At 42.6% G+C, this 12749-nt stretch overlaps 2 protein-coding genes across 2 annotated transcripts; one reads left to right on the top strand and one right to left on the bottom strand.

Annotated features, from left to right (window-relative positions):
• Positions 1-451: 451 nt before the first annotated feature.
• Positions 452-2474, bottom strand: LOC136425548 (transmembrane protein 267-like). Its single transcript, XM_066414467.1, has 3 exons — positions 2236-2474; positions 1324-1522; positions 452-877 (listed from the first exon to the last, which is right to left on the bottom strand). The coding sequence occupies exons 1-3, from the start codon at positions 2346-2348 to the stop codon at positions 542-544; spliced, it is 648 nt and encodes a 215-aa protein (XP_066270564.1). The 5' UTR covers positions 2349-2474; the 3' UTR covers positions 452-541.
• Positions 2475-2667: 193 nt separating this feature from the next.
• Positions 2668-12749, top strand: LOC136425186 (uncharacterized). Its single transcript, XM_066413982.1, has 13 exons — positions 2668-2730; positions 3335-3681; positions 4044-4182; positions 4509-4683; positions 5166-5308; positions 6106-7911; positions 8320-8401; positions 9023-9156; positions 9458-9632; positions 10085-10171; positions 10783-10896; positions 11362-11462; positions 11963-12749. The coding sequence occupies exons 1-13, from the start codon at positions 2719-2721 to the stop codon at positions 12164-12166; spliced, it is 3519 nt and encodes a 1172-aa protein (XP_066270079.1). The 5' UTR covers positions 2668-2718; the 3' UTR covers positions 12167-12749.

The raw sequence follows: 12749 nt of genomic DNA, 5'->3' as shown, positions 1-12749 counted from the left end.
TATAATGTGAACATGCAAGTTTGCAGGATTGGTATTGTGATGTGGTAAGGGTACATGTTTGGATATGTGTAAGAAATAAAGCTTTCAAACATTTCAGAGTTGTGTTTTGCCTTCATCCAATAGAACTTTGAAAAACGTGTCATTTTTATAAAGAATGATTGGTGTTAGTAGGGAAAGGTGCCTTTACCTGTCTGTGGATGGTGTTCAGCACAAGGGACAGGTATGTTTAACTGTGTGGATGGTGTTCAGGGACAGGTGTGTTTACCTGTGTGTGGATAGTGTTTAGCTCAATGGATATGTGTGTTTACCTGTGTGTGGATGGTTTTCAGCACCAGGGACAGGTATGATTATCTTTGAGTATATTTGTAAGTAAAGATAATCACAACAGACAAATATATTTTGGAAAGGTTTAATTAGAAAAAAAGATTTCCTATAACATTTATTACATTTGACACAACTTGGTGTTATCCTTTCTTCGGGAAATATTTTATAACTATCCAATTTTTCCTTTGCCTTGAATTTTACAAACTATTTGACCTTTTTATACATTTGATACCAATGGTGCATCTACAACTCTAGTCTGATCAAAAACTGCCCTGAAGTTAAGACACAATATCACAACATTGGGCAGAAGTACAATCAGTCCTATGTACATCCAATATGGGATGGGAGGGGTGCTTCCTATTGGTGGAAACCATAGGCCACGCCTTGTCCCATCCCTTATATGGTGCGATAGCCAGGCAACAGTGCAAATCCAAGGTAGTAGATGGAGAGCTTTCCAGTCCAAAATCTTCAGGAGGATCCACATGGTGAGTACAGTGGACAGGAGGAGGCTTGTGGCGTGAAATGGCGGCCTTGCCGGTAACGAAAGTGCATCCTGGAAAAAAAGGAGATTCTGTTTACTAAACACAGTTACATTGATCCAAACAACTATCCTCCTCAAAACGTTCTCGTGACGCTGAAGAAGAATGATGGATGCCACTCAAAGTGTCTAGGAATAATATCGGTAATTTATCCAGTAGTAGAGTTTGAATTGTATGTATCCTCCTTAAAATTTGGTCTCAAGTTCTTACCTTTAGTTGCTGACGAAAGAGAGCAGATGCTGTCTGAAACGTCTGTTTCAAAATTGCTTGAGTATCTGTTTTAGGCTTATTACATGTCTAACCTTACTCAACCTTTCTTCCTCATTAGTTAAGTTTTCTAGGAATTTTCGCAGGTTTGTTGGATGGAACACTAAACAGTGAAAAACAAAGCCTAATATGTTGATATTCAATCCTACTCATACATTTAAACTGAGAGACCTGGTCAGATTTTTGCACGAACCTTTAACCTGAGTGACCTGGCAGCGAGGAAGTGATCCGAGTCCACCAGACTGGCCAGCAGTCCGCAGAGCAGCGTGTGTAGAACATCCTGTCTAGTCCGGGTGCCGCAAACGATCCCCCACGACCACAGCCCGACCAATCCGTGGGCGGTGTTGTCCGTCAAGGCTCGCAGTAGGGTTTGATCAGAGATGGGCTTCCAACTATGGGTCATGAAAAAAAATCATTTTTTCTGTGAGTTATCTCCAACTAGATCTGAACACCTAACCCCTTGGATGGCTAGTTGTCGGATCCCCCAGGACCACAGACCGACCAATCAGTGAGTGATGTTCGTCAATCAGTGAGTGATGTTCGTCAATCAGTGTTCGTCAAGGCTCGCAGTAGGGTTTGATCAGAGATGGGCTTCCATCTAATTATAAATGGGTGCAAAATACTTCAACTTAGCTTGATCCCCAGGTTAACCCTATGGGCAGAGTTGTTTTGAGTTGTTTTGGGATTCCACTTATGAAAAGGGAGGGAACAGTGGTAGTAGTACAGAACCAGAAATCGATCGACAATAGCCAACGTTAGCTGCACAGTATCACTTCCTGAGTGGGGGCCTCAGGGTTCAAAATACACCCATGCCATCCTATGCAACTGGCTAAGAAGGAACATGACAGGAAGACAGGGACATCCTATGGGCAGTGCCCAAATTATCATTGACAGGAACATCTTGTAGCCTCGGCCGTATTATAACGTTAACGTTAATCGTAACAATCACGAAACCTATGAAATTATTGCATCACCGTAATTTGTCTTAAAAGGACACGCGATTTGATATTATAAACGTAGGTTTCATCGTTTAAGATCAAGGAAATCATTGTTTTCAGACCTAGCACAACTCCATTTTGGAAGCCTTGAAAACAGACAGTCTCACCTCAGAGCTTTGTCGGCTGCTACACAGAACCCTCCCAACAGAACGCTCGAGATCGTCGATTTCACGGAAAACAGTTTGGAAAACCCCGTCAGAAAACTTTGTAACGTGCTCATTATGGTCTCGATCACCAAACTTGAGACTTTGGTGGAATTTCTTCACTGAGTGTGGAGAGAAAATGGCTACAACTAGAATATTTTGGATCAAAACAATGATTTTCTGTCAGATGTCGCCATGTTCGTTTTTGGATTAGCCCATTGCGTTAACGGGGAAAAAATAAAACTATTCAACGGCACAAATGGAAATATTCTGTCAAAAAAGTGTCACTAGATAAGTTTGTAAATTCTAAAAAGTGACTAAAATTATATTTTTTCCATTCTTTGTTCAGTATGAAAGGACAAATTATTTAAATTATTTATTTGGACTTAACTCTGAATTTATAGTCGACTCGCCCGTCGTCAGCTGACAAAGATTCCAGGATCAAAGATGGCGGAACAGGTGGGTGATGTTTGTTTGTTTATCTGTTTGTTTGTCTGTGACGAGTTCTACGACAGTCTCGTCTAAGTTGTTATTATGCACGGTTTCTCAGTTTAGATATTTATAAATCCCGCCAACTGTTGATGACTTTATCTGTTGTTTTTCCAGCGAAACTTGAAGTTTTAGAGAGGGGAGGGGGGCGATTCTTAGCTGACTAGTTTGGTCTTCTACGATCTGTCAAAAGAAGTACACAACAATAATCGCGATAGTTGGAGGTTTTCGTTACAAGCATTGGTACTTTATGTCCATAGATGACTATAATAACCATAGATATTTGTTTTACTTCAGAATCTGTATTTTGGTATTTTAAGTATTGTTGTTTCTGTTGTCCAGAGTGAAGTTGCTTAACATCAGATTATATCGCTAGACGTGGTCTCTTGGTGCTGGGTTTCTTGGTTTCACTTGGCTCAGTTAAGAGTCGATTGTCTCTCTAGGTGTTTAGCTCTTGGTGACTTGTGCTTGCGTGTTGCTGGAAGTGCTTAGTATGATTGTGGTTACGTATCACCCTGTCTGTTACATATATTATGTGATTTTGACATTTTGTTTTCATTTTCTTAAACTCCAGCTGCAGAACTTGTTTTCGTTCGTGCCTCTGTGCCACCAGAAGCACGGCGTGGAAACGGACCAAAGTCGCGTGACGACGCTACAGTTCCAGTCCCAAACTGTCGTGCTTCGTACCGTGCTCCGTCTTGGCGAAACTTCGCCCTTCCAGTGCGGCCACATCCGAGCCCAGCTGGCCGGCGGTGCGTACGGCGTTCTCTGTTCTTCCATCCGCGAGAGAATCGCGGCAGACTTCCCGAAGACGCTGACAGATGAGTTGCTATGGTTACTTGTCCCCCCGCACGTGAAAGTCCTGGACCTGTCCAGGTGTTGCAATGTGAGGTGGGAAGGGATGGCAAGAGTGATTAGAAGGCAAGTTTGTCATTTTGCTTCAATCTATAATCTCTAGAAAATTGTACTAGGCCAGAAAAATGTATTTCGTAGTTCTGGGATTCACTGCTTAATTTTGTAAAGCACTAATCCACAAGAAAATTTGGTGGAGAGTTTTAGAATTTAACTTTTATGGCACTGATCCTCAAGGTTATCTCAAAGTCGTAAAGTCAGAGAAGCCTAACCGTACCCCATAGTAAGAGAAATTCATAATTTTCCACCTAACATCTGCTTGGTATTTAGACATTTAGTTGGTTCCAGACCACAGCAAAGGAGCCCCCTAAGCTCAAACTATGCTAGCTAGAATGCTGGTACAGGTAATTCATTCAGTGTCGCTTTTCCAGATGCCACAACCTGAGGACCCTCATCCTGTCAGACCTGGTTGGTGTGACCTTTGACCTCCGCAGTATCCCCCAGGCCTGTCCTCATCTGACCTCGCTGAACCTCTCCTCCAACCCTGAACTCGACGATGGAGTTGTTCGGGTAAGATTTGAGGTTGTTGTTCATCAGAAAAACAGTTTTATAGCTTCTAATCAAACTATTTCTTCAACTGTTTGGGAGGCGATCCAGATCTGCAGACAATGCAGTACCTTAAACAGGGACGGGGGCGTCACTATATCAAGCCTGTATATGACTGTCTCTCGTCACGTGATAATCGACATCAAGTCAGTCGTGACAAGAGAACTCAGATCTGACTGTACCGGGTTAATGAAGAGACAGAGTTCGTCTCCAAAGCTCCCCAGATTAGCAAACTCTTTTCTGTTGTGTGAAAATTAGTCAAAAATATTTCTTCCACTGCTTCTCACAAGGATGCCTTGAGACAGTGGCGGCACCTGTGCCATCTGGACCTGTCCTACTGTGACAACATCACTGATGACTGTTTCCTCCTGCCTGATGAGGAGGAGGAGGAGGAGGATGCTGGACCGCTCCTGCAGCCAGGGGCATCAGGTGGTCCTCAAGCGGACATCAACAACTCTCACCAAGGTATTTATTTTTTATTTATTTTTTTATTTGATTTTATTGGAATTGTGATGGTGGTTGTAGGTGATGTCCGCCATGAAGGACAAAACGTACGTGCTGGAAAAACTTCATTGAGTGTACCTCACCGGAGTAATACAGAGACGAAAGATGATGATGATGTGATGGTGCAATACACATGGGACACAGGCAGCGATTGCTGGTGTCGTGACCCACACATAAAACATTACAGAACATGTAGCAAAACATACATTTAATTACATAGACGTAGGCCCTAAAAACCACAAAGAAAGCAATGAATATGATCTAAAAAAGAAGCATTTTTACAATTACAGCTCTTGATGGCAAATATACAGAAAGATGTTGGCACATTTGCACACTACATCAGTGCGTGTTTCTTGACCCAGAGGCAGGGTTGCTAACCAGTGGTCCAGGACTGACAAACGCTACTAAATAATGCTGGTGCAAATTCTGTTGTTGTTTTCTAGCTTGTTGCATGGCTGTTATTCCAGGATGCAAGCTGGCAAGTGTGGACTTATCCGGGTGCCTACAGCTGACCACAAAGTGTATCAGGCACCTCACAGCGCTGTGTGGGCCAACCCTACAGGTCCTCAACATTGGCTACACGTCAGTAAGTACTAGTACATGCATCCTCTCGGATGGGACTCGAAGGATGTTAAAGAACCCACCACACTTATTGATAAGAGTAGGGGTCCTTCTTGTTGTGGCAGCCCCTTGTTAGTTGTGTAACAGTGGGGATCAACCTCCACTAACTGACCAGTCTAACCGGTCCGGACCTTTTAGCCTAGTGGTTTGTGTGTTGAATTCCAAAGCCGTGCGGATCGGGATTGGCGTGGGTTCTAATCCCGGGAGCGGCATACTCGCTACTTGGGTTTTTACAGTTCAACGGTATGAGGTGGTTTCAGGTGTAAGCCTCGACAATCAAACGTCAAACCTCTACACTTAAAAAAGAACCCAACACACTTATCGAGAAGAGTAAGGGTGACCCGGTGTGCTTGGCCAAAAACGCGAGCCGTGGCGAAGCCGCATTGCACTTGCTACTTGAAAAAGCATCATGCTTCACCTCAAATGAGGATGACAGCTTTACCTTTACCTTTGTTGTGATTGGATCAAATCGTAAAGTCTGGTCTCTGGGTCGACATCTTGAAAAGGTGATAGTTGCCTGTTATGTCAATCCCTATCGTAAGTGATACATGATTTAATTGAACACCTCTGGGCGTCTGCTACTTTACCAGTAACCATGTTTGGAACAAAAGAAGAGAAAGAAGAATAAACAAAGCAAATACAATAATGTTTTCCTTCCATGAATGATAGTCCTTCCTTGATTGTAATCATTATTATTAAAACACCGGTTGAACATGATAAACTCACTAGCTCGATTGTAATCATATTTTTGTTTGTTTGTAGGTGGACTGCAGTGCATTGTGGTTCCTGTGTGGCTACAGCCTCTTCACTGCCGTCCAATTGGCCGTTGCCGTGGACAACCAGGGGGCGTGTCCCCCCATGCAGGACAACCGGCTGCTCTCGCCGAAACTCATCCACAAGATTCTGACGGGAGAACTTCACCATGGCAACCATCAGCCAATCACAATAGGAGTTCCTGATGGCGTGGAGATGGAGGGAGAAAGTAGTGAAGAAAGAGCTCCAAGAGAAGTTTCTGTAGGAGGAGAAGATTTATTAGAAGAGGGGACAGAAATGGAATTCAATGACTCTATGGCTACTGTTGATAGTTGCCAGAGCAAAAGTAGTATAGAAGGAGCTACAGCAATGTATTTGAAAGAAGGACCAGACTGTGAAAATGGCCTGAAAATTTCACCAAAGAAATCTAATCTAAGTTTTCCAGTTACGAACAGAATAGCAAGGGATGTTGTACAGCAAGTAAATGGGGAAGAAGAGAATTCTGAAAATGCTGCTTGCAGTGACAATGCCAGAAGTAGTATATGTAGAGCCAATGAGCTTCCAACAGTTGGAGGACATTGTATTGATTCTTCTGGAGTTGTTTCAAACTCGGCCAAGAAGAATTCTACGAGTATTTTCTGCCTTGAGGAGTCTTATAATGAACTTGATGACCTTGACATCTTCGTTGAGGAGGTCATCACAAACAGCAAACAAAGCCTTCAAAATGGTGCAATAGACAACCGACCTTTGACCCGAGAACCCAGAATGCCTTTCACTCAATCATTTGCAGAACGACAATCAGAGAATGACAATAAGACATTCCATCATACACCAATTGATGAAGAGAATTCAAATCCATGTGACCAATCAGAGTCAAGACCTAATGAGATTCAAACCAGGAATAGCAAATCTGAGCCAAGTACCCTTAATTCTACTGGCCAATCAGAAGCAAAAATAACCGGAGGCATGTCTTCCAACAGTATTTCTCAGATGGAGAATAGAGCAGAGAGTCTGTCATTGGATGATGTTGAGTTGGTAGTATCAGAAAGAGGACCGGTGGATGAATGCTTAGATGCACAGAAGAAGAAAGAATCAAATTCACTGTCAGTCACAAAAACTGGGCAACTGAATTCTTCAGATGGCAGCTTTTGTTTAACTCCTAGTGTGAACATGCCACCATCTGGCTCCAACCCTGGAGCTTCAGGTTTGACCTTGAAGGAAGCAAAGAATGATGCCATGCCTCGTGGAATAGCAGCAGCAGCAAAGGATTGTGGGATACAGGATGGTTACCCATCAGCCTCCAGCCTTGTAGCTTCAGGTTTGAAGAAAGCAGAGAATGATGCTACAGAAGCAGGGGCTTATGGGATAGCAGCAGCAAAGGATTGTGGGAAACACAATGTTAAAGCTACAGAAGAAAAGGATGACAGAATGTTGCAAAGAAGTGATGGGATATTAACCCCAGAGGATGATGGGATGGCACCAAGGAATGATGGGATACCAACGCGTCAAAGCAAATACGCCTGGGGCGAACAAGGGGCAAGACCTTCCGAAAGACCTCAGAAACTTAAGATGAAACCAAGTGGAGAGGAGAGAACATTCCGTCTGCAGTCGTACCGACCCAACGTGACCTCGCTGGACATCAGTGGAATGAACATGACCATGTCGAACACTGCGGACATCGGGAATGCCTGTGTCAAGGCCTTTGTCTCGGCCAATAGGAACCTCCGTAAGTTATCCCTCACATGGAAAGAGATCAGTGATGAGACAGTCGAGTTCATTGGTCAACATGCAAAGGAACTGAGATACCTGTCCATGGTGAGTGCTGGATATAACTCTGTTTCACAATAGAATATGATCACAGCATTGGCTATGCCCTGGCCGTACCATTTGGTAACATCTGCATGTTGTTATGTTTCTTACTCCATTTGTAAGAAAAATTTTAAACACAATAAAGTAAAGTTGTTTTTTTCTGATACGTAACTTAAATTTCAAGAAGATGCTGTATATACTAGACAATTGTGCACAGTTAACGTTATTGATATATATAGTACACTTACGTTACTTATTAAAGTTAATCCCTTATACAAATATCTAGGTGCATCGAATGCTAACAGCATTTACATGATGCTTTTACATGATGTAATAGAAATACATTTAGATGAATAAGTTTCAAGCCCTAATGTAAAATGTGTTTCTCTCCCCCTTCTCTCCCCCCCCCCCCAGATTGACTGTGACAGGACCTCCCCCTTTAGCCTGGCTGCTCTCGGGTGCAGCTGCAACAAACTGGAGTATCTAGATGTCAAAGGTCAGTCCGCTTTGGTGGCGCCGAACGTCCGGGTGGTTAGGCAAGCCTAGCCTGGAATCCAAACCTATTATAGTTCCCGGGTCTCTCTCGGGAGCTATAATAGGTTTGGATTCCAGGCTAAGGCAAGCCGACACGAGATCAAAAGGTTGATTCCTGGCTCAGGACGTTGTGCCCTTGGGAAAGGCACTTTAGAACAAGACTTTCCTTACTCTACCCAAGTGTAAAATGGGTACATGACTCTGGTTGGGGAGGTAAAAAGTGATGGAAGGAGAGCTCTATTTGGGGGCAAAATTGTATCCAGCCAGCCCCATAGATTCTGGCTGGCTGGATATAATTTTGCCCCATTGAGATCTGCTAAATGGAGAACTGATCATTTTATGGGAGATGCAAGTTTGATCTCTCTAGTCTGTTATGGATAGTTAATCAACCTAAGATTGATTGACTGATTAACTTGTTGTTAACACACAGGATCCCTATTGGGAAGTTTATTTAGCTTATCAATTAACCAATTAACTTGTTGATAATGACTTTTATAGGGAATGTAGCTTTGATATCTAGTGTGTTATTATGGAAAGTTTATTAACTTATCAATTAATTGATCAATTTGTTGTCAACCCACAGGAATGAGTTTTATCGGAGATGCGGGTTTGATCCCGCTGGTAGTGAACAACCCTCAGCTCCAGACCCTCAGTCTAGCAGAGTGCAACATCATGGACCTGTCACTGGAGAAGGTCGCTAAGGTCCTGGGAGAGGGGGTGAGTTGGGTCGTGTCGTTCGTCCATCCATCCATCCGTCCATCCATCCATCCATCCATCCATCCATCCATCCATCCATACACTCTCATTCATTCATTCATAGCAAGACAATAATTAGCAAAAGTATTGCAGAAGTTTTGCACTCCTATGAAGTTTTTGAGGCCATTGTTGTGTAAGTAATGATTTTAGTTTTATAATAGTAGTAGAGTTCAATATAATCTATCAGATGCATTATACATTCAGTGAGTAAAACCTGGCATTTTTGTAATTTTGTTGTTGTTTGTTACCTTGTCTACCCCAGCTGACGTGTCTGGACCTGTCCTGGTGCGAAGAGATCACAGACTCGGGGCTGTCCTGTGTAGTCGGTGCCTGTAGGAACCTGCAACAGCTGTCCCTGCGGCAGTGCCTGTCTACTGCGCACACCCTGGTCAGGCTGGGGGAAAACTGCAGACAGCTCCGGTCTCTCATGATGTCTGGTCAGTTTTCTATCATCATAATTTGTACATAAATTTCTTTTTGTTCTAGGATACAAATGTTTGATCCAGCATACATTAGGGTAGAGATATCTAGTAGATATACTGGGTATATAGGGTCTGCTAATTTACAATCACTGTAGGAATGACATGAGAACAATGAATTGACTGCACAGTGAGATGTTAGCTTGGTGTAGATGGTTTGAACTTTAAAGCCATAAACATAGAATCTCGAAGTTGTGACAGGAAGCTTTAACAGAGCAGACAGCATGAAGGGCTCTCTTAAGAAGAATACAGAACTCTCAACTTTGGTTCATGTCACTTTCAGGCGTTGAGGGTATGACAGAGGGCGTGCTTACAACACTAAGATCTGCTCGGGATTTGAATACAGAACCTTTAGATTCTAAATCAACAACCCTAACGACAGACCCTGCTACCTTTATAACATATTTCAGGTGTGGAGGGCATGACGGACAGTGTGCTGGTCAGCATGGCAGAGAACCTGGGACTCCTGGAGGAGCTTGACGTTAGCTGGAACCTGGGTCAGTGTTTGTTTGTCTGCTTGTTTGTCTGTTTGTATTGCATACCCAGTGAATACGTAACACACTAGGTTTGTACTGATGCATATCCGGACAGATTTATTTGATCAATTCACACCGGAAAGGACCCCTACTCTTTTCAAACCTTGGTCAATTGATTTTCATGAGTGTCTGGTATGAGGAAAAAAACAACAGACACAGTATCTGTGTGTGCAGGGGAACACATGTACATGTGTATGTTATCACCAGGGACACATGGTATCCTTTGGGTGTCCTCTATAAAAGAATGGCATCTAATGTCTTTGTTTCCAAGTTATTGTGGGATATCCAAAAGACACCATGATGCACTGCTATAGTTACTGGTCTGATATAGAGGACTACATTTTGAGAATGATATTATTGTACTGTACATTTGTATAACTGTATAATCAACATTTGATAAGTTAAAAGGAGGAGAGTTTTTAAAAGCCTTGCTGGCTTCTTTTCTCCTCCTGTACGTTCTTTTAGATACTTTCAATTATTTCACTATTGTTTTTTTTTACATGTGCGAATAAAACAAAAAACAAAACATAGACTCTATGTCAGTTTTTGATAGATTATGTTTGTCTCCATAGACCTCACTGACTCGTCCATCTCCCGAGTCCTCGTCTGTTGCCCCCGGTTACGGGATGCTCGACTTGCTGGTCTGAAGAGGATCACATCCAAACCCTTCCTACCCATCATATCAGGTAATGTGCACTTATTTGCAGTTGGCTGCTGTCAGTTTTTGATATCTAAAAACAATTAGTACAAACCCAAACAGTAGATGTTTTTCCTTGCTGTGAAATTAAAGACATTTATAGGACTGAGCATTCGAGATGCAGGCTCTAAGTTATGTTATACACATACATTTAAATTGTGTACAATACACCTGAATGGCTGTATTGTTTAAAGACTTGCCTCTCCTGTTCCTGTTTGGCCATGTTTGTTTGTTTAATTTGTTTGGCCATGGAGGGTATCAATTGCCTATCGGACCCTGTCTGCGTAGTCGACTCCCCTCATACAATTCACTCTATTTGGCTAATCTCTACTATTTTCCCAGCGATCGGCAGGGCCTGGTGGAGGCTAAATCAAACCCAGGATCTCTTGGTTCTGGGCCAAACGGTGTTACGAAGACATGTTGGCTGAATCTGTAACTGTTGCACTTCCTGCAGATCTTGCTAGGTGGCGTCGGTGCCAGTCCCTGCTGAAGCTGAAGGAAAAGGAGCGGCGAGTGTTTGAGGAGGAGGGAGAGGATCAGTGGTCCAGCGACGAGGTCAGAAAAAGTCATAATTGAAAGTGTTTTTGAACAAGTTTAGCTAACTGAAGACTCTGAGCTGTAATCTTCCACTGGTCATCACAGAGAAGACAAACGCTATGTACTGTAGTAGTATTTACAGATTTATTGTACGGGGAAAAAATTTCCCTAGCTCTTTTCGAAAAGTTTGATCAATTGGTCACCCAGTCATAGGGAGTAAATGCATTCAGATTTAAGTTTTCCTACCGATCAATTTTTACTTTTAGATACATTTGAAAAAATTGCTGTGGCACAAAGCTAACAATTGAGAGCAAACTTATAATTCAGTGCTTAACTTTCTTCCAACACTAAGGTATTCACGGATCAAATTTTCAACAACCACCGTCGCCTTCTTCGGGATCAACAAGAATAACAAGAAACTTATCATTGTTAAAAGTTGATGTAAACCTGCAGTTAGCCTATGGGCATGAATTTTCAATAAGATTATTAACCTCTGACTTTTAACTGGTCTCCCCCAGGAGTTTGAGGACTTGTACGTCCCCCATCGCTCCGCCAGCTACGCTCCGTGTCTGCGCGACCTTGACCTTGAGTATTCCGACATGGTCAATGACGATTACCTGGCGGAGATCGTTGCGGTGTGCCACGGTACGCTGCGAATCCGAGACTACTACGGTGAGCACATCCAACCGAAGTGGACGGGAAGCATGCACTTCTTCATGTAGGCCCCTTGTAGATCAGGGCTCGAAATTGATTTTTCAGAATACATGTACGCCCACAGAAAGAGTTCCGGGTGCACAACATAAAATGGAATAATTTTTGAATGTCAGCAAAACACAATCCAAAGTTTAATGCTATTGCCTCTTTGAAGTACAGTCAAACTTGTCTAAGAAGACCTCCCAGGGGACCGATAGAATCCGGTCGTCTTACACATGTGGTCTTCTTACAAATAGAGGTTGACAAGTCAAGACACAGGCACAGATGTCAAAGTTTGTCATAATTTATTAACGAGTAAGAATGCTATATATGATGTTCGTTTAATAGCAGAGTTAGGCTAAGCTCATCTCCATTATACTGCTTTTTCCTGAATTATTTTGCCAAAATTCATGAAAATTCGCATATTTTTGTGGCGAGGAGTGTCACTTTTACAATCGGCATTGTCTGTAAAAACTTGTGAATGGAGTCGATACCGCATAACAATGGGGCATTTCGCAACAACGCAACGTACTACATATAGCTATAGAATTAATACATCAAATTAATAAGTACAAAGTCATACACAACCAAAGGTTACCTTTTTATTCTGAT

The sequence above is a fragment of the Branchiostoma lanceolatum genome, chromosome 19 (genome assembly GCF_035083965.1).
Source record: "Branchiostoma lanceolatum isolate klBraLanc5 chromosome 19, klBraLanc5.hap2, whole genome shotgun sequence".
In the NCBI taxonomy this organism is placed as follows: domain Eukaryota; kingdom Metazoa; phylum Chordata; class Leptocardii; order Amphioxiformes; family Branchiostomatidae; genus Branchiostoma; species Branchiostoma lanceolatum.
The sequence above is the reverse complement of the archived record's forward strand: the minus strand, read 5'-3'. Positions and strand labels throughout refer to the sequence as shown.

What these genes read in the sequence shown, in the direction of transcription:
- LOC136425186 (XM_066413982.1), top strand. An exon ending in TCGACGATGGAGTTGTTCGG is followed by an intron (nt 4,183 to 4,508) that starts GTAAGATTTGAG and finishes GCTTCTCACAAG; the next exon opens with GATGCCTTGAGACAGTGGCG. An exon ending in CTAAGGTCCTGGGAGAGGGG is followed by an intron (nt 9,157 to 9,457) that starts GTGAGTTGGGTC and finishes TGTCTACCCCAG; the next exon opens with CTGACGTGTCTGGACCTGTC.
- LOC136425548 (XM_066414467.1), bottom strand. Translation starts at nt 2,348, where the DNA reads ATGAGCACGTTACAAAGTTTTCTGACGGGGTTTTCCAAACTGTTTTCC. An exon ending in GCAGCCGACAAAGCTCTGAG is followed by an intron (nt 1,523 to 2,235) that starts GTGAGACTGTCT and finishes CATGACCCATAG; the next exon opens with TTGGAAGCCCATCTCTGATC. An exon ending in CCAGGTCACTCAGGTTAAAG is followed by an intron (nt 878 to 1,323) that starts GTTCGTGCAAAA and finishes CTTTTTTTCCAG; the next exon opens with GATGCACTTTCGTTACCGGC.